The 27,920-nt window shown below is 43.2% G+C and overlaps 1 protein-coding gene and 1 pseudogene across 4 annotated transcripts in view; both read right to left on the bottom strand.

The window, feature by feature from the left end:
• The window catches only part of ARFGEF3 (ARFGEF family member 3), a 126,060-nt gene that overhangs the window by 6,792 nt on the left and 91,348 nt on the right, over positions 1-27,920 (bottom strand). For all 4 annotated transcript variants that reach the window (XM_059700454.1, XM_059700455.1, XM_059700456.1 and 1 more), the window contains 14 exons: positions 26,748-26,898; positions 25,830-26,150; positions 23,827-23,960; positions 21,455-21,600; positions 19,375-19,554; positions 16,877-17,021; positions 15,272-15,394; positions 13,124-13,227; positions 12,532-12,676; positions 7,513-7,641; positions 5,396-5,572; positions 3,658-3,772; positions 2,865-2,967; positions 2,560-2,691 (listed from right to left, as the gene is read on the bottom strand). In XM_059700454.1, the coding sequence (XP_059556437.1) occupies positions 2,560-2,691; positions 2,865-2,967; positions 3,658-3,772; positions 5,396-5,572; positions 7,513-7,641; positions 12,532-12,676; positions 13,124-13,227; positions 15,272-15,394; positions 16,877-17,021; positions 19,375-19,554; positions 21,455-21,600; positions 23,827-23,960; positions 25,830-26,150; positions 26,748-26,898 (2,105 nt within the window). The remainder of the gene's footprint in view (positions 1-2,559; positions 2,692-2,864; positions 2,968-3,657; positions 3,773-5,395; positions 5,573-7,512; positions 7,642-12,531; positions 12,677-13,123; positions 13,228-15,271; positions 15,395-16,876; positions 17,022-19,374; positions 19,555-21,454; positions 21,601-23,826; positions 23,961-25,829; positions 26,151-26,747; positions 26,899-27,920) is intronic.
• LOC132237760 (U6 spliceosomal RNA) lies at positions 17,781-17,880 on the bottom strand (annotated as a pseudogene).

Here is a 27,920-nt window from a genome sequence, read left to right as displayed (position 1 = left end):
AGATACGGGCGAGTCTTTAGGGACCCAGGCTCAAACGGGAGAAGCGGACTGTCGGGCTTCCGTCAGAGCGAGTGCAGCTTTCTCTCCGAGCTTTGCAGAGGGTGCTGGGACTCAGAGAGGCAGAGCCCCTGGGGACAGGACTGAGAGCCGCCATAACTGCTCTCTCCGGCCCACCCTGTTGATCCTGTGCGACCCGCCCCGCCCAAGCCCTGCACAGAGGCATTTGCCAGATAGCCTCAGGCAAAGGCTAGATTAGCACCTCCCTAGAGGACAGAAGTTCTCTCACTGCTGACACAGCTGATTCTCATAGCCACTTGGCCTGGAGGTCAAACCCTCCCTGGAATTAGCTACAACAATCAAGATTTATCTATAAGACTGCGAACAAAGACCACTAGGGGGTGCACCAAGGAAGCATAACAAAATGCGGAGACAAAGAAACAGGACAAAATTGTCAATGGAAGAAATAGAGTTCAGAACCACACTTTTAAGGTCTCTCAAGAACTGTTTAGAAGCTGCCGATAAACTTAATGAGATCTACACGAAAACTAATAAGACCCTCGATCTTATATTGGGGAACCAACTAGAAATTAAGCACACACGGACTGAAATAACGAATATTATACAGACGCCCGACAGCAGACCAGAGGAGCGCAAGAATCAAGTCAATGATTTGAAATGCGAGGAAGCAAAAAACATCCAACCGGAAAAGCAAAATGAAAAAAGAATCCAAAAATGCGAGGATAGTGTAAGGAGCCTCTGGGACAGCTTCAAGCGTACCAACATCAGAATTATAGGGGTGCCAGAAGATGAGAGAGAGCAAGATATTGAAAACCTATTTGAAGAAATAATGACAGAAAACTTCCCCCACCTGGTGAAAGAAATGGACTTACAGGTCCAAGAAGCGCGGAGAACCCCAAACAAAAGGAATCCAAAGAGGACCACACCAAGACACATCATAATTAAAATGCCAAGAGCAAAAGACAAAGAGAGAATCTTAAAAACAGCAAGAGAAAGAAACTCAGTTACCTACAAGGGAATACCCATACGACTGTCAGCTGATTTCTCAACAGAAACTTTGCAGGCCAGAAGGGAGTGGCAAGAAATATTCAAAGTGATGAATACCAAGAACCTACAACCAAGATTACTTTATCCAGCAAAGCTATCCTTCAGAATTGAAGGTCAGATAAAGAGCTTCACAGATAAGGAAAAGCTAAAGGAGTTCATCACCACCAAACCAGGATTATATGAAATGCTGAAAGGTATCCTTTAAGAAGAGGAAGAGGAAGAAAAAGGTAAAGATACAAATTATGAACAACAAATATGCATCTATCAACAAGTGAATCTAAGAATCAAGTGAATAAATAATCTGATGAACAGAATGAACTGTTGATTATAATAGAATCAGGGACATAGAAAGGGAATGGACTGACTATTCTTGGGGGGGAAAGGGGTGTGGGAGATGTGGGAAGAGACTGGACAAAAATCGTGCACCTATGCATGAGGACAGTGGGAGGGGAGTGAGGGCGGAGGGTGGGGCGGGAACTGGGAGGAGGGGAGTTATGGGGGGGAAAAAAAAGGAACAAATGTAATAATCTGAACAATAAAGATTTAATTAAAAAAAAAAAGTAAATAAAGGGGGGTGATGTTTGGAAAAGATCTTCTCTGATTGTGACATCTGTTTGGTACCTTATTCTATCCAATCCCCCCCCCCAAAAATTTAGGACTTCTCTAGCTGTCTAGTAGAGTAGTATGGCCACATCGTTAGTTCTGACAGGAGAAGGGTAACCATGTCCTACATTTTGACCCATGTGATTTCATTTTACATGACTTAACCTACTTCCCTTTGAAAATATGAGTATTTTAACGAACTTTTTCTTTCCAAATTTTGTAAGCATCATCAGATTACTGGGTTATGTGAAGAGTGAATATAGGAGGAAGGTTTGGGACTGAAGAAGAAAGAAATATTAAGAAGTAAAAGATTCACTAAATGGTCTTGGCTGTTCTCCATGAAGGATCTATTGCAGAATAGGATTCCATGGACATTTTCACTTCTTACTGTATGCACCTGGGGAAATTCTTTAGCTAGCTAGGTGTAATGGCTTTATATTTAGAGAAGCCACCCCTTTGGGCACATGTCAAAAGTTATAATACTAGAGAAGCCAAAGAAAAAGTACATGGCGAAACCTGCAAGGGTAAGGACAGTTTAACTTTACTGATCAGTTACATTCAACTCTATTAAGTTCTGTCCTCTGAATGGGAGAAGAGAAAAATATCAAATAAGTGTGCCATCCTTCGGTGCTTACAGTCTAGCAGTGACAGAAATATTTCAGCAAATACTTAGAAGCAGTCCGAATACCTATTTGCCCAGGGCTCTAGAGGATGCAACAAACAAGAGATGATGGGGAGGAACATCACACTATCAATTGGATTCAAGTCATTCCTGGTGAAGAACCGTACTGGCAAGAGGTAAAGGTCCCTAAGGAAGTGAAAGGCAGCTTGGGACCCCCAGCAATGTGTCAAGCTTCTAGCGCCGCTGGGATCAAAAGGCCCAGCCCTTACCTGCTGAGCCATGGCTCGGATGCGCCAGTACTCGGCCTCGGCACTGGGGGAGGAGGAGGGGGCCGCCACCCTCACCTGGCAGCCTTCCCCACTGAAGCCCTCCGTGCTGCTGTGGAAGCAGCCCAGCAGATCCTAGGAGAAACACAGCAGTCATTCACCGGGCGCCTCGGGGTGGAGGGCAGTGGGTCTGACACTGTCACTGGGTCCGAGACTGCCTGCTCTGAGGAAGGCAGAATCCAGGTGGCCAACTCGGCAGGGAACTATGGAGGACCGGACCCTGCTCTGGTTCTCTCCCAGCATCTTACCTTCACGGGCTTGAGTGTGGCAGAGAACGCGTCCTGCAGGGCACAGCAGGCCAGCCTCCACATTTCTTCCGTGAACACGGGGCCTGCTGTCACGAGAACGTACCTGCCAGAAGAAAGCAGATGTCTTAAACCCATACATTTCACTGCTGCATAGCTTAGACCCTTACAGACACACATGTGTTCCACACTGTCCTTACAGGTTTTGCTGTCCCATCACCCTTGCCTTCAGTCCATCTGGTGTTTCATGGTTGTACTACTACTTCCCAAACCATTTTAATGTAAAAATATCAATGGATCCCCATTCCAAACAGGCCAATGTTTACACTTAGGCTTGCATGCAAGACTGTATACATTCTGTACTAATTTTTCCGTTCTAGCCCTATTGTCCATACTATTCTGTTACCAATAACAAAACGAAATAAAAACCCCTTTTGTTACTTGTAATTTTTATCTCCATGTATTTGTTCATGCTATTCTCCTGCCTGCAAAGTCCTGATCTGATCAAGTATCATTCCTAAAAGCCCTGGTGACCACCTGACTGCTGTCCTTTCTCAGCATTTATAGTTACTCCTTACTGTGATGATTCTTCATAGGCTCTCTGCTCCTTGAGGGCAGGGCACTGTAATGCCTACACAATAAATATTTTCCAAATCAACACAGAAATATTAGCATAGAGTTGTTTTTATAAAAAACAATCTAAAAAGTAGATTGTTACCACAAAGGATAACTTAATTCTCTTGGATTTCATAATAAAAACTCCAGTTTCATAGAGAGTCAGGAACCCTTTTCTCACCTAATACAGGAGCAGCCCACTCTGGAGATGGTTTCCGTGGGCTTGGCCACACAGGCTACCAGTAACTCGAAGAGGTCCTTCAGCATGGTGTTGATCATGCTCTCATACCTGATGTCTGTAGGAAGAAGCACAGCAAGTTCCACTCAACACTATCACAAAAGAAGGTACTGCACAGGAGGGAAGTCTGAGTGACAAGAAAATAAATATCTGTGACGAAAAGATATAATATCCATTTTTGATTTATCAAGATGAAATATGTGGTTCACTTTTATGTGCTCAAGAACATTTTTCATAGTTAAGTATATCATTTATTTACTTAAGTAGAATATAATATATAGTCTGAATACTAGCTAGTAAAACATTTCAATTCTTGAAAAAGGTGGTGGTGGGGGGGAGATGAAACATACTTTCCTTACTGCTGATAGAATTAAATTGGATTAAAAGCTATTGGAAATCAACAGAATCTCTCATCCTACCACTCCCTGAACCCACTGAGTCTGGTCTCCATACTACCCCCAGGCTAAAGAAAATAAGACTTCCAAAAATCACATTCTGTTTGCCCAGTTCAAGGAACACATCAGTATTCTTCTCAAAGCCCTTGTGAGGCCACAGAAGCAGTTTTCAGTAGAATCCTCAAGGGCCCCATACTGAATAAAGTAGCTGGTCAGGAACATCTACCCCTAGGGATCCACTTGTCAGCCTATATGTGCAAACACCCACTTCTTTTCTTTCTCAATGAGGTCCCCTCTTCCCCCAAAAGGGTAAATCTTTCTGCTAAGCTTAGTAGAGAACCTACTTCTTACCTTTGCTTTTTGACTCTCCCTTGGGGTCAAGTTCTCATTAATTTCTCTAGCCCCTCCTTAGAAGGGAGCCTCTCACACCTCTTCCTTTATACTTCTGCATGCCTTTCCCTTTTCTTTGCAACCTCTGGAGCTAGCAGCGACATTCCTCCTCTCAAATTTCCAGCTCTTCCCATACAAGAGTCATGAGCAAGAATCTGTTTCCCTGATGTTGCCCACTGGTACCACCGCAGTCAGATCTCCCCTGCGTCTGGCTCCCTCTCTACCTGGACTTCCACATACCCCACACTTTGAAGTCTTTTTTCAAAGTTCCACAGATATTAAGAACCTTATCTTCACCCCTTAACCTGTTAAGCAACTTCCTGCCCATAATTTCAGCCTTTTCTAAAACCCTGCCTCCTTCACTTAGCCACCCCAGATGAAGCAGGACAGTAGAATGCAACCCCCAGGATGCAGGGATATTTTTCCCTTTTAAATATATTATATACTTGAACTTGCCTCCCCTCTCCTAATGCACAGATATCCTAGACCTTATTAGGTATCTTACTTTTGGTCGCACATATATTTTAAGTATTCTGTTAGATCATTTTTAAAATTAATTTATTGTCTAAAGTTTTACATATGTCTCCTTTTTCCCCACTTGACGTCCCCACTGCCCCAGTGTCTGTGTCCATTGGTTATGCTAATATGCATGCATACAAGTCCTTTGGTTGCTCTCTAACCCCACCTTCCCTACCATTTGTCTCTCTGTTAGGTAACAATTTCTTTCTGACCATGAACTATTAGAAGGCTGGCCTTGACCATGCAATTCTATGTTAATAATTCCCAGGACAAAAACCATGCACTGGTATTTGCATTGGGGATTTAGTAAGCTCTTTTAGACAATGTTGCTGCCCTCTAATGAAACATGCCGTGCGAACTGCTCGGGCGCCAGATACCTGAGTGTATAAAGCTCTGAATGTGCTCCACCACCAGCTCACAGGACAGACCGATGGCATGCTTGAAGTTAGCCGAGGCCACATCCCAGTAAGAATGGTCTTTATGGCTACGACGGAGCCAAAGGGACATCACAGGAAGGAGAAGATGAACAACTGCATAGATACCAAACCCTGGTCCTGAAAAAGAAAAGTCAGCATCAGAATCGTGACTCCAGCAACTCTCTTCTAAAAAGGAAAGCTTGTTGCCATCTTGGCATTGGTGACCTCTTCTGAGGGAGCGCCCCATTCTCTGAGAAAGTGCAGGGAAAAACAGTTTACCACTGATTAGGGAATACAGATCTCCAATGGCATTTCTCTGTTTTGTTTCTGCATTATTTTAGTTATGCAAGTAATACATGAATTCAAATAATCCCTTGATCAACTACTTAGTCCCCAGATGTAAACATACAGATACATACTAGTACATGCATATAAGAAAATACCCTTAAAATGTAAGTGTGTGTGTGTGTGTGTGTGTGTGTGTGTGTGTATATATATATATGAAACAGAGAAACAGAGTTGTATTTGTTATTACTTTTATATAAATAGGATAATGTAAATCTTGGTCTACATGTTGAATTTTTGCTCTTAACAATATGTTCTAGAGAGCATTCTGTGTCAACAAACTTATGTAATCCTCATTTTTATTGCCACATACTATTATTCCATTGTATGTTTATGCAACGGTTTACTTATCCATTCCCTTAAAATGGACTTTGTAGCGTTTCTCTATTTTGCTTTATAGTCAATGCCATAATGAAAATCTTTGTAAGAAAGATGAATTTTAAAAATTCTTCTTACAAAAATGAGGCATCCTTTTTATAATCAACACAGAAAACACATGAGAATACAAAGAAAAAAGTACATTTTGAAAGTGTGTGTGTATATTTATAAATGTATAAAATTTCATAAAGTTGAGATTATACTCCATATTGTATATGTGTATATATTTTAATGTAATGCCTTATAAACAATTATTCATGTCATTAAATATTACTCACAGATATTCATTTTCATGTCTATAGAATATTTATATGCTTTTACCATACTTAATTTAACGCATTTAGGTGTTTATATATATATTTTTTGTATTTAAGATGTTTTAGCATATATCATCATATATATATATATTTTTGTCTTCATTACTGTTAATTTCCTTTGATGACAGATTTCTAGGAGTAGAATTACTGGGTTAAATTCACACACTTAGTAGCACTAAATGTGAAAGCAGAAAATGGTAATGACCAATAAAAGATATTTAGAGGCAGTGGCATATAATTCATTCTGTAAAATACCTGTTTATTTTGGCATTTAACACTTTAACATGTGAGAGTAGCTATTATGATTTTCTGGGGAAAAATTCCAATATAAAGTTTGCAATAGATTTTAAAACAGTATCAATTATCAAGCCTTTATCTATTTATATTGAATACAAAACCTCTCTTCTTACTATAAACTAGTGGTTTCATTTGTGGTTATGATTCTGTTAGTGAAAACTAAAATCTATAAAAATTTCTTTAATCTTAGGACAATTTGGATAAGTGTATATATTAACCTTAATTCAGAATAAGAGATACATTTCTAAAGGACATTCTTTTCCTCTACCATCAGGGTACTAGGTGATCACTAAGTGTCATTTTACAAATTTAATTTCCTCTGACCTTTATACAATCAAGATGTTGCTGTCTTAATACCGCATATATGTTTGAATGGTTTGGTTATGTCAGTGGGAGGCACTGTGAACCCTATCGACCGCTCTGGGGCCAATAACATGTGAGATACAAGGCTGGGTTTATGGAACAGAGTAAAGCCAGCTCGCTCATGGAGACATCAATACCACAGCCTGATTATTGTAGGGCTCCAACACATGCAACTTACTGGCCACAACACATTATTTGTAAATGGACTGGTAGGAAGACTTGTAAATAATCATAGGACATATTCTAAACATCATAGCCATTCCATAAATATTTATTGAGCATCTATTATGCTGTCTAGGGTTACAGCAGTAAAATAGGTAGGCCCCTTCTGATAAACATATGTATGACACCTGCCCCAAATGATAGAGAAATATTTACCAGGTGTTTTGGTGACATCTCTCAACAGCTCGAAGAGCAAATCCAAGGTTGGCGGCTGGTGCTGCCGTGGGCAGTTGGACACAGCTGCTGTTAGCTGCTCCAGCAGGATGATCCAGACTTCTATCAGACCTGGAACGCAAAACCAGACCTCTGTGACATTTGGTTAAACAGGACACAGAATCACTGCAAGGTCAAATAGGTAAAGGAGGTCTCTACTAGTAAACTGCCATGTGCTCTATGGATGGGAGGCAGCCCTCAGGGTCTACATATGGACAGATTATAATGTACATATTCTGACAAAGTCGAAGAAAAAAGAACACTCAAATTTCTTCCTTATTCCCCTTCAGGAAGAAGGTGATGTGGTTTGTAAATTCTATATGAAATGATTGTCATATTTCTTGGGAGTTGTTGATAGCAAAATAATATAATGTCCTTTTAGTTCTATCACCTTAGTCAAAATTAAAATATTATTTTAAGATATACATAAAAATGCCATTCTAACCATGTTTGTGTGTACAATTCAGTGGTATCAATTAAATGCACAGTGTTGTACAACCATCACTGCTTATCTATTTTCAAAACTTTTCATCACCTCAAACAGAAACTCTCTATAATTCTTAAGCAATAACTCTCCATTCTCTCCTTACTCCAACACCTCCGGTAACCTCTGATCTACCTTCTGTCTCTCTTTTGCCTCCCTTGGATATTTTGTGTAAGTGGAATCAGAAAATATTTGCTGTTTTTGTGTCTGGCTTATTTCACTTAGCATAACGCTTTCAAGGCACATCCATGTTGTAGCAGGTATCAGAATTTCGTTACTTTTTATGGATAAATAATATTCCATTGTATGTATACACCACATTTTGTCCATCATGCTGGACACGTGTTGTTTCTACGTTTTGGTTACTGTGAATAAGGCTGCAGTGAACACTGGGGAATATGTTTGAGTCTCTCCTTTCCATTCTTCTAGTACATTCCTAAGAGTGGCGTTCTATGATAATTTTATTTAGTGTTTTAGAGAACTACCGAATTGTTTTCCATAAAAACTGTACCATTTTACATTCCCATGAGGGTTCCAACTTCTCCACATCCTTGCTTACACTTATTTTCTGTTGTTGTTTTTTTTAACCTATAGCCATCCTGGGAGGTGTAACTAGTATTTCATCATGATTTTGATTTACATTTTTCTAATGACTAGTATTATTGGGCCTCTTTTCATGTAACTTACTGATACTCACAGGCCATCTGTATATCTTTTTTTTTTTTTTTTGAGAAATAGCTATTCATGTTCCTTGCTCATTTTTACAGTAGGTTATCTTTTTGTTGTTGAATTTTAGGAATTATTTCTATCTTCTGGATATTAAAACCATACCAGATATATGATTTACAAATACGTGCTCCCATTCTTTAGGCTGTCTTTTCACTTTCTTGATAATGTCCTTTGATGTACAAAAGTTTTCAATTTTGAAGTCTACGTTATCTGTGTTTTTTCTCTTGTTGCTTGTGCAAGTCTATCTCTGCTCTTCTTAGTGCCCCATTTTTTCCAAAGGTCATTCATCTTTGGTTTCTTTTTTTTGTAATCTATAAATTATTTTGAATTTACCTGTCCACACGGCAGTTTGCAATTCTGGAATCCTCTCAATCCTGTGTACATACAAATCACTGTGTGTATTACTCATAGCCGGGAAAGTGATGCTCCCAGTGTCAGTAGGTTCATCTGCCCTCAGTACACAACTCTCCTCTTTCTTCTCTTCTCAGAGTTTCATTTTTAAAATAACATACTAACTCTTAGTGCTGCTCATTACTAGGTGAGAGAAAAAAACATGAAATCCTTTTTACTAGATCCAAATAATTTTAGTTCTGTCATTTATGCAAGCACGGTATGAACCAACATTTCTGCACATCACTGTCTGGAAAAATGTGGACCTATAGCTCAGAAAACTGTGCAGAAAAGGACTAGAGTAGAATATAAAAAACAGCCCACTCTACATTTTAATTTCAATACTTCAAATTTCCCTACAAAATAAAACTGCATCAGAAGATGGCACTTTAAAAATGTTTCTATTGCCCTCGCTGGTTTGGCTCAGTGGATAGAGCATTGGCCTGTGGACGGAAGGGTCCCAGGTTTATTCCAGTGAAGGGCTTGAACCCCAGTTAGGGGGCATGCAGGAGGTAGCCAGTCAATGGATTCTCTCTAGTCATTGATGTTTCTCTCTCTCTCCCTTCCTCTCTTTGCAATCAATAAAAACATATTTAAAAAAATGTTTCCATTAAAAAAACCTATTTACCCAGCTTTAAATATCCCTGTTAATAGGAGGCAAAACCAAAATCATGGACAATAAATATAATAAAACTAGGTGATAAGAAATTCTTATGAACTTCAAAACACAGGGTGGGGCAAAAATAGGTTTACAGTTGTGAGTACGTGAAACATGGAGTTTATTCTTGTATTATTATTTATTTATTACTAGAGGCCCGGTGCATGAAATTCATGCACGGGTAGGGTTGCTAGGCCTGGCCCGTGATCAGGGCCAATCTGTGGGGCGACCGGCGGGGCCCCCACTGGCACCCGCCTTGGCTGGCCTGGGGCCTGCGGGCTGGGGGCAGCTCCTGCGTTGAGCATCTGTCCCCTGGTGGTCAGTGAGCGTCATAGCGACCGGTCATTCTGCCGTTCGGTCGGTTTGCACATTAGGCTTTTATGATATAGGATTGCATTATTTTCCATAGGAACAACTGTAAACCTACTCTTGCCCCACCCTCTAAGAGCAGGTGTGGATAAGCTAATTTATGGGAAATTCAGAGGACAAAAGAACATGTCACACAGCACTATGGGGGGTGCAATTAATAAAATCCAAATGGAAAACTCTACAGGACAAAGTACCTCACTTCTTCAGCAAATACATTGAAAAGGGGTTAAAGTTGGAGAAGAAATCTGTAGATTGAAAAGGATTTAAGAGACGGGTCGGCTAAACATATAGTATGGATCTTATGTGAATCCTAAAAATTAACTGACATTGGAAAATTTTACACAATAGATATTTGATGTTAGTCAAGAGTGACTGTTAATTTTTAGGTGTGATAATAACTTTATGGTTGTTATCTTTAAAGAACACATACTAATGTCTCAGGTTTGCTTTAAAATAATATAGGAAGGAGGAAGTGGGTAGGGAGTGCGGGACATGGAGAGTGAGCATGTGTGTGTGTTTACATTATATGAGGTTGACTATAAGTTTATACTTGAAGCTGGGTGATAGATATATTAAGGTTCACTATACCACTCTGTCTAGTTTTATATGTGTCTGTGAAATTTCCATAGGGGGGAAAATAATCATTTGCCTTTGGAAACTAGAGAAATATCTCAGAATATATAAATGGTGAGAATTGTTAATACTAACTTAAAGCTTTTACTTTTATTCCTTTCTCTGATTTAGCTGTGTTTCCTATATAATTGTAACTTTATTTTTTTATTGCTTAAAGTATTACAAAGAATATTACATATGTCTCCTTTTTTCCCCCCGCCCTTGACAATCCCCTGGCCTCCTCTACCCCCCAGTGTCTTATGTCCATTGGTTATCCTTATATGCATGCATACAAGTCCTTTGGCTGATCTCTTACCCACCCCCCTCCTGTCCTCCCACCCTCCCCGGCCTTCCTGCTGTAGTTTGACAGTCTGTTCGAGGGAGCTCTGCCTCTGTATCTATTTTTGTTCATAAGTTTATAATGGTCTTTATTATCCAGAAATGAGTGAGATCATGTGGTATTTTTCCTTCATTGACTGGCTTATTTCACTTAGCATAATGCTCTCCAGTTCCATCCATGCTGTTAAAACCCTCAATAAATTTATACTGTAGGAAACTTTATGTGGGTGCTTGGCTAAACTTTATCCATAAGAAAAAAAATTGATTAATGATTTGCATATATGGAAGGGAATGCCCACTGTTACATAAAGGGTTTCCTCCCTCAAAATGTATAAATACTTTAACGCTGATAGCTCAATTTTGAAAAAGAAATGTATTTTAATAAAAACTGCCTTTATAATTATTCAAAGTGGGTGTATACATTTTTGGGACACCCTGAATACTGTATTAAAAATTATATTATAGATGAGCAGCATTAGCTTTTGCCTACAATTGTCTGAGTTGGAGGTTTACAATGCTAATCTAACCATTAAAATGAAACCTCTATTAAGCAACATGTAGCCAATTTCCAGTATTTTAATTTTTCTCTACAATAGTTATTCCTATAATTCTTTCTCATAAGTAGCCTGAACTAGTGAGGTTTTATAATCTCTAGAAAACTGTAAATCTTCTAGCCACCCCCATAAATGAATTGTAATAGAAAAATAAAACGAGAAAAATGTAAAACAAACACAAAAGCAAATTTAAGAAGCCTCCCCTAAAAAGTCTTTTGTGTGGGTTTGAAATAACCCATTTGCAGATATCAGACCCCTTTAAGGATATAATTTCCATTTCTACATCTAGAAACAGGACAGGGTCATCAAGTTGGAGCATGAGGTAGCCGGTCTGAAAATACACCAAAGTGGAAATTACGTGGGAACTAATTTGGAACACATTCTTTAAAATTATTCTCTTAATGAGTCTTTAGCTTCGCCAGTCACAAATAGATTCTCTCTTCAGTAATGGCTTAATTTCCCCAGTATCTAACCAAATAGTCCTGCAGGAAGTAATTATATAATGATTGTGTTTCCTAGAAGGAATTAAAGACAATTACCAGCCAATTTAAGTACCAATGCAACCACATTCCAATGTGCTAAATTCAAGAGAGTCAAAGTTAGAAATTATATTTAGCAGAATTTGCACTGGTTTCAGGTGGAGGCATCAACTGTGAAATGAGTTTGGAGAACCCATAGAAACTTTTAGGTAGACTTGTTAGAATCATAAACAATAACAACCTAAGTGGATGATCATTCAAGATCTATAAGCTACTTAATTCATGGCTTAAGCTTCTGAGAATACGGACACAGCCAATAACCTGATTTAATCTAATCGATGAACTTACCAGTGTCATCATCAAAATCAGACAGGACCGACTCAATGCCATCCTCACTGCTCGCCGACTGCTCCTGAAGTCTTCGAGGCAAGCTAGCAAGTCGCCCACTAAGGAATATTGGCTTCATCGGCATTTTGTAGATTTTGGCCAATAACTAAATAAAAAAATACCAAATTTCAGTTATATATTGGAAAAAGCTACACTCTGAGCTTTAAAGAACAATAAAATTATATACTAGTTATAGAAAGGGGAGAGAAAACCAGAGAAGCTGCCACTGGATGAAAGGTTTAAAGTTGAGTGGTTGTGACTTGGCTTCATAAGCTAGCTCGCAGGAGGCATTTATCCCAGGAAGCAAATGAAATAGCATTCAATGGCAACAAAAAGGTAGAGGAAAAAACCAAGATGACTACTTTTCCAGCAGCTCAATTGCCTATGAGTTTTATAGACTTGTATGAACCTACTAAGGGAACCATGTCGCCTCAGAGACAGTAGACAGTGCTTCTCCTGGGCCTCAGCCAAAGGCACCCACAGATGTCTTTTGACACAAGCATCTCCCGAGGCAGGTTCCAGAGCCTGGGACTTGGCATGAGCAACCCTGTACCTGAGAGCAGCGCCGGAGGTAATCCAGGGCAGGGAGGCACAGGTCGGGGGCGGTGGCCCCTGGTCCCGGGACACAGTCTCCAATCTCCTTACAGTCCACCTCCCCTGGGGGACAGAGACAGAGCTATCCTTGTTTATGCCCTTACAACAGAAGACCTGTTTACTCACACAGCACTGACCCACCCAATATCTACTAACACAGACAAAAAAAAAAATACTTAACGTGTACAACCCTGAGAAAAATCCTTTCACTCATTCTGTCCCCTGCATGTATGTGTATACACTGAACACAGGTGGGATCATACCGCACATCCTTTGTGGTTGAGATTATTTTGTTTTGTAACGCCCCTTTTTTACCAAACAATGGGCATTTTCTCTCTGTCCTGCCGGAGTACTGGCCGTGGCCGAACAGTGTTCTCGTGTCCCTGGGCACATGGACTCACCCCCTGGGGCCCGCTGCTGAAGGTGCGACTTCTGAAGCTCTGATGAGGATGATCCCGGAGGCCAGCGTGCGCTGAGCTGCATGCAGCACCAGGCCTCCCTCCACTGGAAAAGGACCCCATGTTGCCGCCAGTGCTCAGCACTAAACGGCGATGATAAATGAAGCTCAGGGAAGATTTTGAACATCTGGGGTTTGGGGATAGAGGCTACGTAACTGAGTTGAAATAAAATTCTTTTCTTTTTTTTTTTTTTACAGATCTGTAGAGGGTTTCTAGATTTTTCTATAGGCAAACAATAGTTGAGAATGATTTTTCTTCTCATGTAATGAACCTATTTCTCGACTTTTAATAAAAAGTACTGTAATTGTTTCTAATTGTCTATAATTGTAGCAACTAGCACCCTCCCCTGTGAGTAAACAGACATAATTACTCGGCATTAGTTAACATTCAGATGCAGACAAAGAGGCATGTTCTCCTTAGAAAAGACAAACATTTCTTATGTTTCAGACATTGGCAAATGTTTTTGTACGGGGCCAGACAGGAAATACTCCAGGCTTTGCAGGTCAGACTGTCTTGGCTGCAGCTTCTCAACCCTGCCCCTGCTGCATAAAAACAGCCACAGACGAATGACCGTGGCTGTGCTCCAATAAAACTGTATTTATAAAACTATTGGTGACTGGATTTGGCCCGTGGGCCAGACTTTGCAAACTCCTGGTTTAGATGAACACACCTTACAGTATAAAAACACAGACTAGGTCAAATTCATGTTGAAATAACCAAGTGGGAATTAAAAATAAATTCATTTCCTTGTTTGCGGATCACAGTATTTCAAAGTCGAAGGCTGTACAGATGGTACCCCCTGGAGCCGGGGGCAGTACCCAGCCAGCATGCTGGGGGCTCAGACCGTCCCAGTACCCCCAGCTCAATACTAGTAATTCCACCTTGTAATTCACAGAAAGAACTAGTACCCACCTGTTTTAAATATTCTCCATGTGCACATTGCTAATCCTGCATCTCTATGTTCAGGTCTCAACTCCCTAAGATCAAATCCCAAATTTCTAACATGTAGAGAAGCATCTGCACTCGAATATTTCACTGAAAGCCAACATGTCCAGATGTGCAGAGATAGAATTCATTACTTAGTCCTGTCCTCCACATCTGACCTCCTCTCCTGGATATCCAGTTCTGGGGTAACATCAGTCCTTGTAAGAAACCTAAAGCATGCCCAGTTCCTCCTCTCAGCTGCCTGTTCATTTCAGCTTAAGTGGCTTTTTTTTCTTCACGAGCTTCTATGAAAGTCCTCATCTTACTGAATTGTAATTATTGATTTATGTGTCTGTTTCCCAGAGTGTCTCCTAGGCAGGAAGCATGTTTTATTCATCTTTATATCCCACAGTACAAACAAGCTGCCCTGCCCAGGGAGCAGGCGCTCCACTCTTTACTGAACAATGGAATACCAAAGCTAGAGCTCCTTAAATAAAACAGTGGTCTCTGTGAAGTAACAGGAAACATACTTCATGACAAGATTATTCCGTGCACACAATGAAAAATGCCAGCCGTGGACGAAGTCACACACACCATCTGTTCCTGTCCCAGGCTGCTGGCTTGCTCCAGGCAGTCAGAGGGCCTGTCTCCGGGGCTTTCCCTACAAAGCCATGCAGGAAAGGGTCCCCAGCTGTCACAAGGCATGAAAGGAGGACTCCACTTACCCAGTCCTTTGACAAACTTCATAAGGCACATGATGTAACTGGTGGCTGCATTAGCAAAGACCTGGATGTTGTCGGTATTGAGAAAAGCTTCAAATACATCAAACACTGGAGCTTGGCCTTTTCCTGAGGGAGGAAGATTATAGAATTTTAAGGAAGTGAAGTCTCTACCCTTCAGGTAGCCCATACTTCCTGCACCTTTCCCGGGGCCTTAGAAAAATTTGAAGAAAAGCCAGTGCCTTTTGAATGGACAACTGTGCTGTGCTTCTTAGCTTTGCCTGCAGGGGGAGCTGCAGGAAAGCTACAAAGAGAGCGGAGGGGAGAGATGGGGCAAAGCTGGCTTTATGCAGGGCTGAGGCAATGTGCATGCAGGTCTACAGGGCAGTGAAACGTGGGCCTCTGCACAATTATAGAGAAGGGGAGGTTTAGCTAAATCCCTGATGGAGTACACTACTTTATTCATACCTGTGCAGAAAAGAATTAACATAGGAGGCCCGAGACTGCTGTCCTTTAAGGCCTGCTTGCAAGCTTGGCCCTTGGCTGGAGTCTGGGAACTTGACTCTCAGAATAATCCCGGGCAACACTTAACGAACAAAGGCAGTTCACTGTGCCAGACGTGCAAACAATGTGGTTTATTCTGAACACCTTCGGGGAGTCAGGCATTTTGGTGTATGCTACACGGAAGGTACCTCCGGGACCACCCTCCGCTGGGTTTCTAATGCACTTTCCTGGGCTGAGGCGTTATATCATATCGCTGCATTTTTCACTGTTGGGGTAAAAATGTGCTCCGTGGGACACATCATGGGAGGGTGAGAGCCTGACAGGGGTTTCCCCAGATCTGGTCTGTCTTCCCCCCTTATAATCTGGCTCATCCTTCCTATGCTGCCACCCTGCTTCTTAGCTGTGAACAATGGAATAAATCTGGGCCATGTCATAAACCTTAGCATGATTATCTGCTGAGTCCTTCTGGTGGTCTCTGAAAGTGGAGGTGGTCTTGGGGACCCTGACACAATACCCCTGGTTGCTGGGCATGCCCTCGGGGTGCCCATCCATTTCCATCCAGACCCAGCCTCCTGGATTTGGATTTGCTTGTGTTATGATCGTTTTCTGCTTCTTTCTAGCAAGTGGATCACATTTCTCATTTTGGCTTTAGGCATTAGCGCAATACAGATCTGTTTAAGTGAAAACAATAGGAGTCTCTTAGTCTTTCATCCAATCTGTAAGAGCAGGGCCTGACAATGCTCGGGGCTCTCACCTGCTGGCAGAACTCAGAACTCGTGTCCCTGCAACAGCAGCTTATTTCCTGCTGACAAAGCCCGGCTGAATGCTGGGCTTCCCTATTGTTCACTTTGCTTTGATAGCATGAAACTGGGCTGAGAGAACTAATGCTCCATAGCAAAAGTCAGCCCCACATCCTTCCCACTATCACCACTCCTCTCCAGAGCACTTAGGCAAGAAAAAGAAATAAAGGGCACCCAATTTGGAAAGGAAGAGGTACAATTCATGGTCTTATACACAGAAAGTCTTAAAAGACTCGCACAAATGTTGTTAGAACTAATAGAGGAATTCAGTGAAGTTTCAGGATATCATACCCACACACTATCTTACCCATGGAGTAATCGCCAACTAGGTACTCCTTCACCTCGGACTTGTTCCCGCTGTGCACCGTCTCCAGGGCACTGAACAAGGGCCTCCAGCCCGACTGGATCTGGGTGGAGCACACTTCAACCAGCTCTCCAATAGACGTGACGACCTGGCAGAGGCAAAGGGGTGGCATGTAAAATCCTTCTCTTAAAAGAAGCAGGAGAATTTCTGGGAAGGGTGATGTATTTCTGCTCCCTATTTCTGGGCTAATTTTAGTGAAAGAGAAATAACAGAACCCAGGCAAACTCACGCAAAAATCACCTAAGTAAGTGGTCATGTTGCATTAATGGGCATTTTACTAATGATTCATGTTGCTGAGCAACTTTTCATGAGCTTATTATTAGCCATTTATAAATATTTTACTGTGTTTTTTTTTAGATTGAGTCTTTGTCTTTTCATCCTTGTCTTTTTAAAAATTATTTTTAGAATTCTTTTTTAAAAAATATATTTTTATTGATTTCAGAGAGGAAGGAAGATGGAGAGAGGGAGAGAGAAACATCAGTGATGAGAGAGAATCATTGATTGGCTGCCTCCTGCACGCCCCCTACTGGGGATCGAGCCCGCAACCCAGGCATGCACCTTTGACCAGAATCGAACCTGGACCCTTCAGTCCGCAGGCCGATGCTCTATCCACTGAGCCAAACCAGCTAGGGCTATTTTTAGAATTCTTTATGCATTCTAGATTCAGATCCTTCCTGAGATCTATAATTTGAAAATACTTTTTCATAGCCTCGGGCTTGTCTTTATTTTTCAATGTTGTTAGAAGAGCAAAAGTTTTAAGTTTTAATGAAGCCCAATTCATCAAAAATTTTTTGGATGTGTATTTGTGTTAATCAGCAAAGGGTGGTCAGGATGCTTGGGAACTGCACAAAACATGGACAGTTCCATGAATTTGCATGTCATCCTTGCGCAGGGGCTGTGCTAATCTCTGTATTGTTGTAGTTTTCACATGTGCTCCTGGAGTGAGCATCATCACATTTTCTTTTTATGGACAACGCTGGTATCATTGCTAAGAAATCTTCGCCTACTCCAAGGTCTCAAAGATCAGCTCCTATACTTTCTCCTAGAAATATTTAGTTTTTGATCTTACAGTTAAGCCTATGATCCATATTGAGATATTTTTTTGTATGTGTTGAGGTAAAAGTGTAGGTTATTTTTATTGCATATGTTCAAACACTATTTGTTGAAAATAACATCCTCTCTATCGAACTCCAGTGGCATCTCTGTAAAAAACTAATTGAATGTACGTGTGAGAATTTATCTCTATACTCCCTATTAAGTTCCATCGTACTATAAGTCTATCCTTATACCAATACCACACTGTGCTGACTATTGAAGTTTCGAAACTGGGTAGTGTAAATTCTTCAAATTTCTTTTTCCAAATCTGTTTTCCTCTAGTCCCGATCCCTTGAATATGCATATAAATTTGAGAATCATCTTGCCAATATCTTTAAAAAGTCGGCTTGGATTTTGATGGGAATTACTCTGTACAGTGCCTGTGCAAAGCTTCTCTGACCACCAGGTGGTGCAATTTCATGCACTGACCCCCACAGAGTGGCTGGTTTGTGATTTTAATCCTGGAGAGTTATTTTTTTTATCTTTACTAAGAGCCAGTGTTAGAAACAGGCTGATCTTATCTTCAGGGAGGTTGCTACTTGGGTTCATTTGTAATGCAACCTTGGTCTGAATGAACACCAGTTTTAAAGATTTGCATTAAACATTTTTTCTGTTCTTCTGGCCTCAAAAATGTGATAGCAGAACTTAGTTTCACCTCGTGACGAATTCTGTCGAGGCAAACCCCGTCCGTCGTAAAGCTCTGCTTACTTCTGTGGCTTCCAATTGTTACATAGTTGTGGGCATCTTAGTATTCTTTACTTTCTTGCCAGAGTGTCAATGTATTTAAAAACAATTTTAAGTCTTCCATCTTTTTTTTTGTTTTGTTTTAATCCTCACCTGAGGATATTTTCCATTGATTTTTAGAGAGAGTGGAAGGGAGAGGGAAAAGAGAAAGAAATATTGCCGTGAGAGAGACACATCGGTTGGTAGCCTCCTGCAACCAGGACCCCGGCCGGGGAGGAGCCTGCAACCCAGGTACATGCCCTTGACCAGAATTGAACCTGGAGCCTTCAGTCTGCAGGCCGACACTCTATCCACTGAGCAGAACAGGCTAGGGCCTAAGTCTTTATTTAACATATTTAGATTTCAGAGAGACGATTCATGTAGACTAGGTAGGTACAAGAGCATAGACCAGAATAGCCCGACTGCGTAGGTTCGAGTCCCAGTTCCACCAAGCACTGACCATGTATCCTCAGCTAAATGGATTCACCTTTCTTTGTCACAGATTCCACATAGGATTAGTGGAAAGGTGAACACGCAAACTTCATAGAACAATGCCTGCCAGTGCACTCAGGAAGAGCTAGCTGCAACGATGACGGCGATGCTGATTACCGGAACACACTGACCTGGTCTTGGACATCCTCGTCACACAGCTCCAGCTGCATAATCCGCTCAAAGGGTCGGAAGAGGGCTTCATTGAAGTGGAAATGAGGTGGCTCGTTCCAGTCCGTGAGAACCTCTGTCAGTATGTCATGGATGAAGGAGACAGCCTTCTGAGACACATGTCTTTCCTTGTGGCAGGCAGCCTGCAAGTTCACAATTTATTGTGACTTTTTAAAATCACTTTCTGTACAGCTAGTCATTTTAATAATGTAGCCCTTTTCCTAGTCCCTGCAACCTGTTTCATAAAGTGCAACGAGAAAAGCAGAGTTGTTGAACCCTTTTGGTGTTGATGAAGTTCAAGGTTTCTAAAATGTTGCCATGTATTGAGAGGAGCTAATGTGATTATGTTATTAGTTTTCACATTTCCTAAGCAGCCTAGAGTACAGGGTGAGCATTTTTAGGTCTCATGATGTATTGTGCTGTGGAAGTATTGTGTGAGTAGCAGTAGTGGGGACAAAAGGAATCTTCTCATTTGGAAATGTTGTAAATAATTTTATTAAATAGTGTTTTGGATGTATTTGTTGTAGAAATGGACCAGTGAATAAAGAGAATCTAAGGATTTGTACAATGTGAAATACTGAATGTGTTAAATAAATGTAATTGTCTTAGAAAAAAAAAAGAGAGAGAGAACACCATCAGAACTCCAGGCAAGGAAGAATCTGGTTTCCAAAGGCTTTTTAATAATCTAACAAACTTCTTAGACACAACTCCGATGTCACTTAAATGTTTCTAGGAAACTGAGAGTATCTAGTAATTTCTTCTTTTTTTTAGGTAATAGGACAGTTTGCTCGGTGATGTAGAACATGCTGACTTTAAAGGCACCAGAGCTGCCCATGGGCTCATTGTGAACTGTGCCCCAAACACATAAAGACCTGAGGAATCATCTGTCCCTCAGTGAGGGAGGCCAACTGCACCGATAATGCTCTCATTGGTCCAGAGCTCCTTGTATCCAGGCCCTGTAGTAGTCTCCTCGCCCTCCCCCTGGGCTTGCACGCGTGGCTTGCTTTGAACAACATCAAATCTTTTACAAATGGAGAGCTGAAGAGTCATTGTGATTTGGGATTTGCCCTCTTGCTTTCCTTTGGAATTCTAAAAATGCCATGAGAATGAGCTGGGGCTAGTCCACTGAAGGAGGAGAGCGCCCATTCTCCAGCCGTCCCAATCAAGGCCATCACAGACCAGCTGGCCACAGGTGACGTGAGGCCAGCTGAGATCTGCCAAGCCTGGCTGAGACCGGAGAAGTGCCATCTGAGCCCAGCTCACACACCTGGCTCAGGGCATCCTGAGTTAACTAAATGGCTGTTGTTCTAAATCACTTGGTTTGGGAGATGCTTTATTAAAGTGTAGTAGATAACTGACATACTGCTTCTCCATAAGCTATTATTTTCCACTCCCTTTCCTTACCAGAAGGCTCTCAGGTTAGTGAATTAAGCTCCCAAAATATCTCTACCAGGTAAGACATCTCTACCCGATAGGCACTAAAGAGCTACTAAGAAAAGTTATTGTAAAATAGGGCAACAATTTTCCCACCAACTTAGCAGTAGCCAGTCATCATGCACTGAGATGGTGAGTTGCCATAAAATGTGTCAAGTGAACTGCTTTCCTTTGGAGAGTGAAGGGGGTCCCAGTACTAATTTTGTTGGAAAACTCGGTATGGTTCTCCTACCAAGAGGTCACTGCCCAGAATATAGTTAGCTTTTAGGAGAGAGAGACGGACAGGAACAAAAGGCATTGCTATAGTCATGTATAAAAATAAAGCATCAGACTCAGGTCGACACCAGGTTGTAACGAATGAAAACTGGCCGTGGAAGGCACCTCGCCAAATTGTAAAGAGGGTCAGGATGAGACCAGGGCAGCGCTGCCCTTTGGGGTGATGCTTCAGATGCCACAAGGTATAATCACAGAACTATGATGCTGGGACCAGAGGATGGGAACCTTCTCATTGCACTGTGGCCATAGCGCTCTGTGCCCCACACTGATTGGCGACCCCGGTGCTGGCTCTGCTGAAGGAGTCCCCGAGCTGCCCACTTCCCAGGGACTCACCTCCACCAGGTGCGGGGCCACCAGGCTCCAGCAGCGCATCACGTGGAGCAGCGGCCTGGACTTGCTGCGCACGATCCTCAGCATGGCGTCCCCGAGGCGGAACAGGTGGAGGGCACTTTTCCGGTCTTGGGTGGATTTCACTTCTCCTACAAGAAGAGAAGACCATAGAAGCCATAAAGCCCAAACTCAGGAAGGGTTTGACTGTTCAAGCACAGAGAGAGGGCGAAAAGGAAGAACTGTGCTCGGGCCAGCAGGATGGTTCGGTGTGTGCTATCCAAGAGAGGAGAGGAGCCTGGATTCAAGAGAGACGGGGGCGGTTCGCTCCACAAGGCCGGGCGCACCTCTCCTGTTCGCCACTACCTTCCCAGTGGCTGCCATGACAGTGTGAACAGTGCTTGTCGATTAGGGAGAGTGACGGCGTAGTGGTTAAGTAGGAGGCCTGTGGAGTCAGGCTGCCTGGGCTCAACTCTTCTCTTCACCATTTAGTAGTTGGGTTACATTGGACCAGAGATTTATGTCTCCGATCCACGGTTTCTCACTGTAAACGTGGGGATAATAGAACCTGTTTCTTGAAGTTATTTTAAGGATTGAAAGTAACACTGTTCATAAAGTGCTTAATGCAGACACACACTACCTGACCCACACTCTTGGCTATTATCATGACTGTTGTGATCGTCACTCTTCACGGTCATCGTTCACTTGGCCAGCCCTTAGTGGCCACTCCGAAGCCCTTGCCAAGCAAGTCAGGCCCATTTGCTACCCAACAACATGCCGTGCAGCCTGTTTCACTTCCCTGCCGTCCTCGCCCACTCGGATCGCTTGCTGCTTCTTCGCCACTGTTACCTTAGTCTTCCCCACTCCCTTCTTGCTCATGTCCTGTTGCTTCGCCTTTACGGCCTACAAAAAGCTCACTAGCAGGCTCTCCCAACCAAAACGCTTCTAATTAGTCTTGCCATATCAAATACGCTTCAAAATGACAGTAATAATAACCACTGACATTTATGGAATGCTTACTCTGCCTCAGACTTTGTGCTGGTTCGTTGCATCTTTAACCATTTTAATTTTGAGAGCAAACCTTAAGAAGTAAATGTAATCACTGCCATTTTACAGGTTAGTAAACTGATGTGAGAAAGATGAGCTGACTTTTCTACGATGATGCATCTGGTAAATAATGAAGGCAGCATCTGGACTCACATCTGACTGACTGAAAGGCCAGTGCTCCCTCTGCCTGGGTCTGCAGCCTCTTCCTGACCCTGCTCATTGCTTTCTGTAGGCTCAGAGTCTGCTGGTTTCTCCAATGCCAAAGACTCAGAAGGTTTCCCTGGGCTCAGAGATGCTCTGGGGGGCTGAGGTTCCGGAAGGCTGGCTTTATACAGCTAAGGTTTTAAAGCCCATTAAAAACTAGTGGGGAAGGTAGGGGAGGGTGGGGGGAAGGGGGAGAGATCAACCAAAGGACTTGTATGCATGCAGATAGGCCTAACCAATGGATACAGACGCCAGGGGGGTGAGGGCATGAACGGGAGTGGGGTGGATAAGATCACATATGTAATACCTTAATCAATAAAGGGGGGGGAAACTAGTGGGGAAAGGATGGTGGTTCTCAAATTAGAATCTGCAGTAAGGATCAAGAGGCCAAATATATTACACTTTGAACTTCAGATTCCTAAAGATGGAAGGGGCCTGAGGTTGTGCAGTCCAACCCGCCACAGGGCTCTGTGCCTCTGCCTGGACTCAGCGGGACAAGGTGCTCCCTGTTTTAGCACAGCTGCACGTAGGGGCAGCCTGCCACCCATCTGAGACCAGGGGACGATTCAGTACCATTCTGTTCCCTCTTCCACAGGCTGGCCTTCATCTGCTCTCTCCTGTGTGAAAACAGTGACAGCGACCCATCATTAAAGGGTGTGCCCTGCGAGCAGTTTTCCTAGGGGTGGCATGAGGCTTCTGTTGATCCTTCCAGTTTTCTCCCCCACCGTCCAGTTTGGAATCGGTAGTGGCATCTGCAAGTTGCCTGGATTGAGGCGAGTGGTGTGGTTTGTGATATGGAAAACGGTTCCCACCCTCATGAGAGCTCTCTGCACTCTGAGCAGCCATATAATTCCTCTGTCACCACAAGCCCAAAACTTAGCAGGACAACCTAGCCCAGGTCCAGTGGCAATGCCTGTAACAGTGGCAGCAGCGACATTTGCACTCACAAAGAATAATCCCACCCCTCACCTACACACACATCATGCCCTGATACTAGATGACAAATGAGCCAGGTGACCCTGTGCTAAGGGAGTGTGGAGTCAAGTCTGCAGGCAGGGTGCTGGTATCAGGGTGCTGGGCTGTTTCCTGCTTATCTCACGGCACAGTTTCTTCGGGGAAAGAATTACCTGGCATTGCCAGCGAGTAATCAACTGTGTCCGTAACAGAATGGAAAAGCTGGGACTGCGATGCTTTCTTCAGCTGGTACAGAAAACCTCCCAAAGCCATGAGGTTCAACTTATCTATAGCATCTTCAAAGAGCCTGGATGAAACAAAGAGATTTGTTACTTGGAAACAATCCAGCAAAGCCTTTATGGCAGAATGATTATGGTAATTTTGTTAGATGTGATTAATACAATGTATGCTATTTTATTAATGACTGTGTACGAGTATGCTCTAACGCTGAGAGTTTAATTTGAAGGGCACAGAACATATTTAAAAAAAGAACCTTGGTGCCCCAAGGCATAGTTCAGACATTGGCAAGAAGTTGAAAGATGGCAAAGTATCGCTCCCAGAAAATGAACAACTGGGGATGGAATCCTTAGAATTAGCTTCAAGCTCATAAGCTATATTAAAGCAAATTAAGGCTTTTGATGGACTACATTGATGAGTATAACACTGAGCATGGCTCTGAGGATACAAGAGGAGGAAATCCCTTCCTGTAAGCCCCCTGAGTTCGGGGACTGTCCTCATCCCCCCCAACTCAGGCACCGGGGCCCAGGACACGGTGGGAGCTCCAGGATCTACTGGGATAATGAGTATTCCCTCACATAACGGACCTTGAAGGTTCTCTTGTTTTCCACTCAGCCGCGCACAGACATTCCAGGAGGAGTTAGGGAGGAGGGGTGAGCGCAGGCAGCAGGGCTGAGGGGGATCACAGGCTCACTGGTAAGCGGAATGTTAGGACCAAATTCGGTCTGTGTGGCCACATGAGGAATGAGGTGAGCCAGCCTTCCACTGCACTGGGTCCCCCAATGCCTACCCTCCAATCCTGCGGTGACACCCGAGGGCAAGCAGCCCCATGGGGTGCCACGTGCTGGGTAAGGGAGTGTCTCTAAGAGAAACCAAATAACAAGCCCCCGTTGAAGGAGTAACATGAGACACAGATCAGTGAACTCATCATTCACAAACCATTGTAGCAAACACTTTTCTTGCTGTTTTGTGATTCCAGTTTTAATACCATTTAGGCTTTGTAGCTCAGGAACCACTTCTTTCCTTGTAAGAAACAACAGCGGTGAATGGTATATCCCACCTGACACCTGTATCCAGACCCCAAAATACTTGCACAGCCACCTTGTCGGATAAACAGGAAAAAGGGGGACTATTGTACTGAGTTAGTACATGTCCTGGGTTAGTAGAGGAAGCGGGAAACTGAGTCTCAGGGCAACTATTTAGACAGGCATGACCTTGCAGTTGGTTGGTGTCAGAGCAAGGAAAGACTGGGTGTTCAGAGCCCCAGCCAGTGGGTGCGCTTCCTCCCCTGCACCCCCTTGATGTCCGTTCTCACCTGATAAACCCCACTGCACCTGTGCTGGGTGGTCAGGGCACAACCACCAAGTCTGGAGAGTGAAGTGAGGCGGTAGAACATGGGACTGGTGACCAAAAGCACTTTCAACATCCAAGTGTCAACACACAGCTGAACTTATTGCTGATTTTTCCCTTTCAAACTTAACATGGTTTTGGGCATCACTTCATAATATATCACACTCTGGGTGTGGGATGTTAAAATATTAATTATCATAAAAAGAGTGGATTTTTACTATTTGCCAAGCTCTGTCCTCAGTGCTTCAAGTGTCCTGATTAACTGAATCTCGCGGCTATCCTGTGAGAGAGCTACTTCATGACCCGATTCCAAGACGCAGAGGTGAAGTTGCCTGGAGTCCGGGAGTCCGGGCAGCCTGCCTCCAGAGCCTCCAATTAGTCATTAGACAACAGGTCATTCTAAGTGTGGGCGTGGCAGGAGACAGAGCTATGTTTGAAAAAAATTAAGAAGCTTAAATGACTGGTGAACAAATCAGGCTGTCCCGGGAGTGATTCTGAGACCAGAGGAGATGAATGTGGTGTTGCCAACAGGTGATGGGTGCTCTGTGGCAGCCTTTCTGGGGGGTGGTGAGGAGGGGTGCGCACACACCTGTCGGCCTGCGTGGACAGCGTGAGCACAGCCTTGGCGGCGCTGCTGCCGGTCATGAGGCTGCCCCCGCGGAAGTCGGAGGCCCGGCCGCGGCTGCCTTCCCTGATGAGTTCTTGGATGGAGAGGGGCTGGATGACCGGGGCGGTACGCAGGGAGCTCTCCTGCTCCGGGCTCTGCTCCGGGGGTGAGCCTTCACACTCCAGGTCCCCGAGGAGTCCAGAGCCTCCGGGGGCCTTCTGGGGCTGGCTGATGGTCAGGGGGGGCTGAGAGGTGCCATCACGGAAGTGGGTGTGCTCCAGCGTGCCCACATACTCACACACCCTAGAGAGTGACACACAAGCAGCTGGTAAAGTCGCAGCTCAATCGGACCAGCTCTGCAAATCCCACACTGAGACACAAAGGAAATTCAGCTAGTGTTATAGTGCTCCCCAATTTCCTCCTTCCTCTGGGGACAGCCATCTCCCTGCCTCTCTCCCCTCTTGTATTTTGTGTCTCCCTGTAAGCTACCCAACATCCTTCTTTAAACGAGAAGACATTAACAAGCGTGCGGCAATATTATATTGCTGACACATGGCCAGCTTCTAGATCCGCATAGTATTCATTAACTGACATGGCTTTTATCATCCACTATGTAAGAAATTGGTTTTTCTTCCTTTGTAAAACACATCTGCCTCTCCTAGACAATGTCCATAATCTATCCATAATCTCCTGAATCCTATCCTGTATGTTCTCTATGACATACATTCAGCTGGGCCCCTGGTCCCTCTTCTCTTTTTAATCTCTCACTTGGGGTTTACCCAAACTCTCGAACTATTCCCTCTGTTTAAGGGCTGCAGACCCTGGAGTTTACCCCTTCCATCACCCTCAGGATGCCATGGCAGGGTGGGTGCCATGCGGGGTGGGGATCCCGCCATGCACCTGAACACGTGTGGCCAGCAGTCCGGGTTGTGGCTTCCCATCTCCAAGCCTACACTGAGGATGGCGTCCATGCACAAGACGTGGGCTGTGTGCAGCCACACCCCCTGCAGCTTCCCGATCTGCTCCAGTTTCTGCTCCACTTTTAGTTTCACTGTGCCAGAAAGACATTCATTAAAATAGCATTCTGAGTGAGGGAGACAGAAAGGGAGAGAGAATGGATGGAGAGGAAGAAATGTGCTATCATGCAAGGGCAAAGGGAAACAGAAGACAACACTGGCAGCAAGTTCCTCCATGGCAGGTCCCTGTGGTTCATCATGCAAGTTCCTTAGCCCTCGGGCCCCACCGACACTGGAGACTCCAGCTCAGAAGTTGGATGGAATCTGAGCTGGTGGGTGCAGCTCCTCCAGGCCCACCCCTGGGCTCTGGATCAGGCTACATGAGCTGATCCCAGCTAAAGCCATCTGGGCCCAGACCCTTCCCTGCCCCTGTGTACTCAAAGTAATAATATGGAAGGATTCTTGATGTTCTGCAAGTTCTCTCTGAGATTTAATGTTACGCCTTCATGATGATGATCACCCAAAGCAACCTATGTATTATGCTCTGAATGTCACGATGACTGCTTTATATCTAAAAATTACCATATCATTTCATTCCCTGAGCTTATATTTGTGACCTTCAAGTAATAATTTTTATTGTAGAATATTAATGAGAAAGGATGCAGAAGGTGACTTAAGATGTCAATTATGCTAAATGCCAAGACAAGGCCAAACGATGACATTCTCCATGAATAAGGGTATCAAATTGTTGGAAGACAGCCCTGGTGGGACAATGAGTGATGAGCCAGAACCCAGAAATAGAGCACGCTCACGTCAGAGGATGTCAAAGAGTATTCCTGCTGCAAGGGGCAAATTGACTTTTAGCAAAGCATCATTTGTGACATGCAACTGATATTGATTTTTTAATTTGCATATAATTTGAATATTAGTTTTCATTTTGAAGTTGTAAAGCTTTAAATGTAAGAATTTTTATATAATTTATGGTCGTGCATATTAAGTACAATTGTGATACCCTTTTCCAGTTAATACTGGGATCTGTGAGCACTGCTTTGCTTTCATATGGATCTATATATAATGTTCAAGTTTGAGGAACAGTGCCCAGCCTGTTTTTCTCAGC

Source organism: Myotis daubentonii, chromosome 6 (assembly GCF_963259705.1).
Source record: "Myotis daubentonii chromosome 6, mMyoDau2.1, whole genome shotgun sequence".
Lineage (NCBI taxonomy): Eukaryota > Metazoa > Chordata > Mammalia > Chiroptera > Vespertilionidae > Myotis > Myotis daubentonii.
The sequence above is the reverse complement of the archived record's forward strand: the minus strand, read 5'-3'. Positions and strand labels throughout refer to the sequence as shown.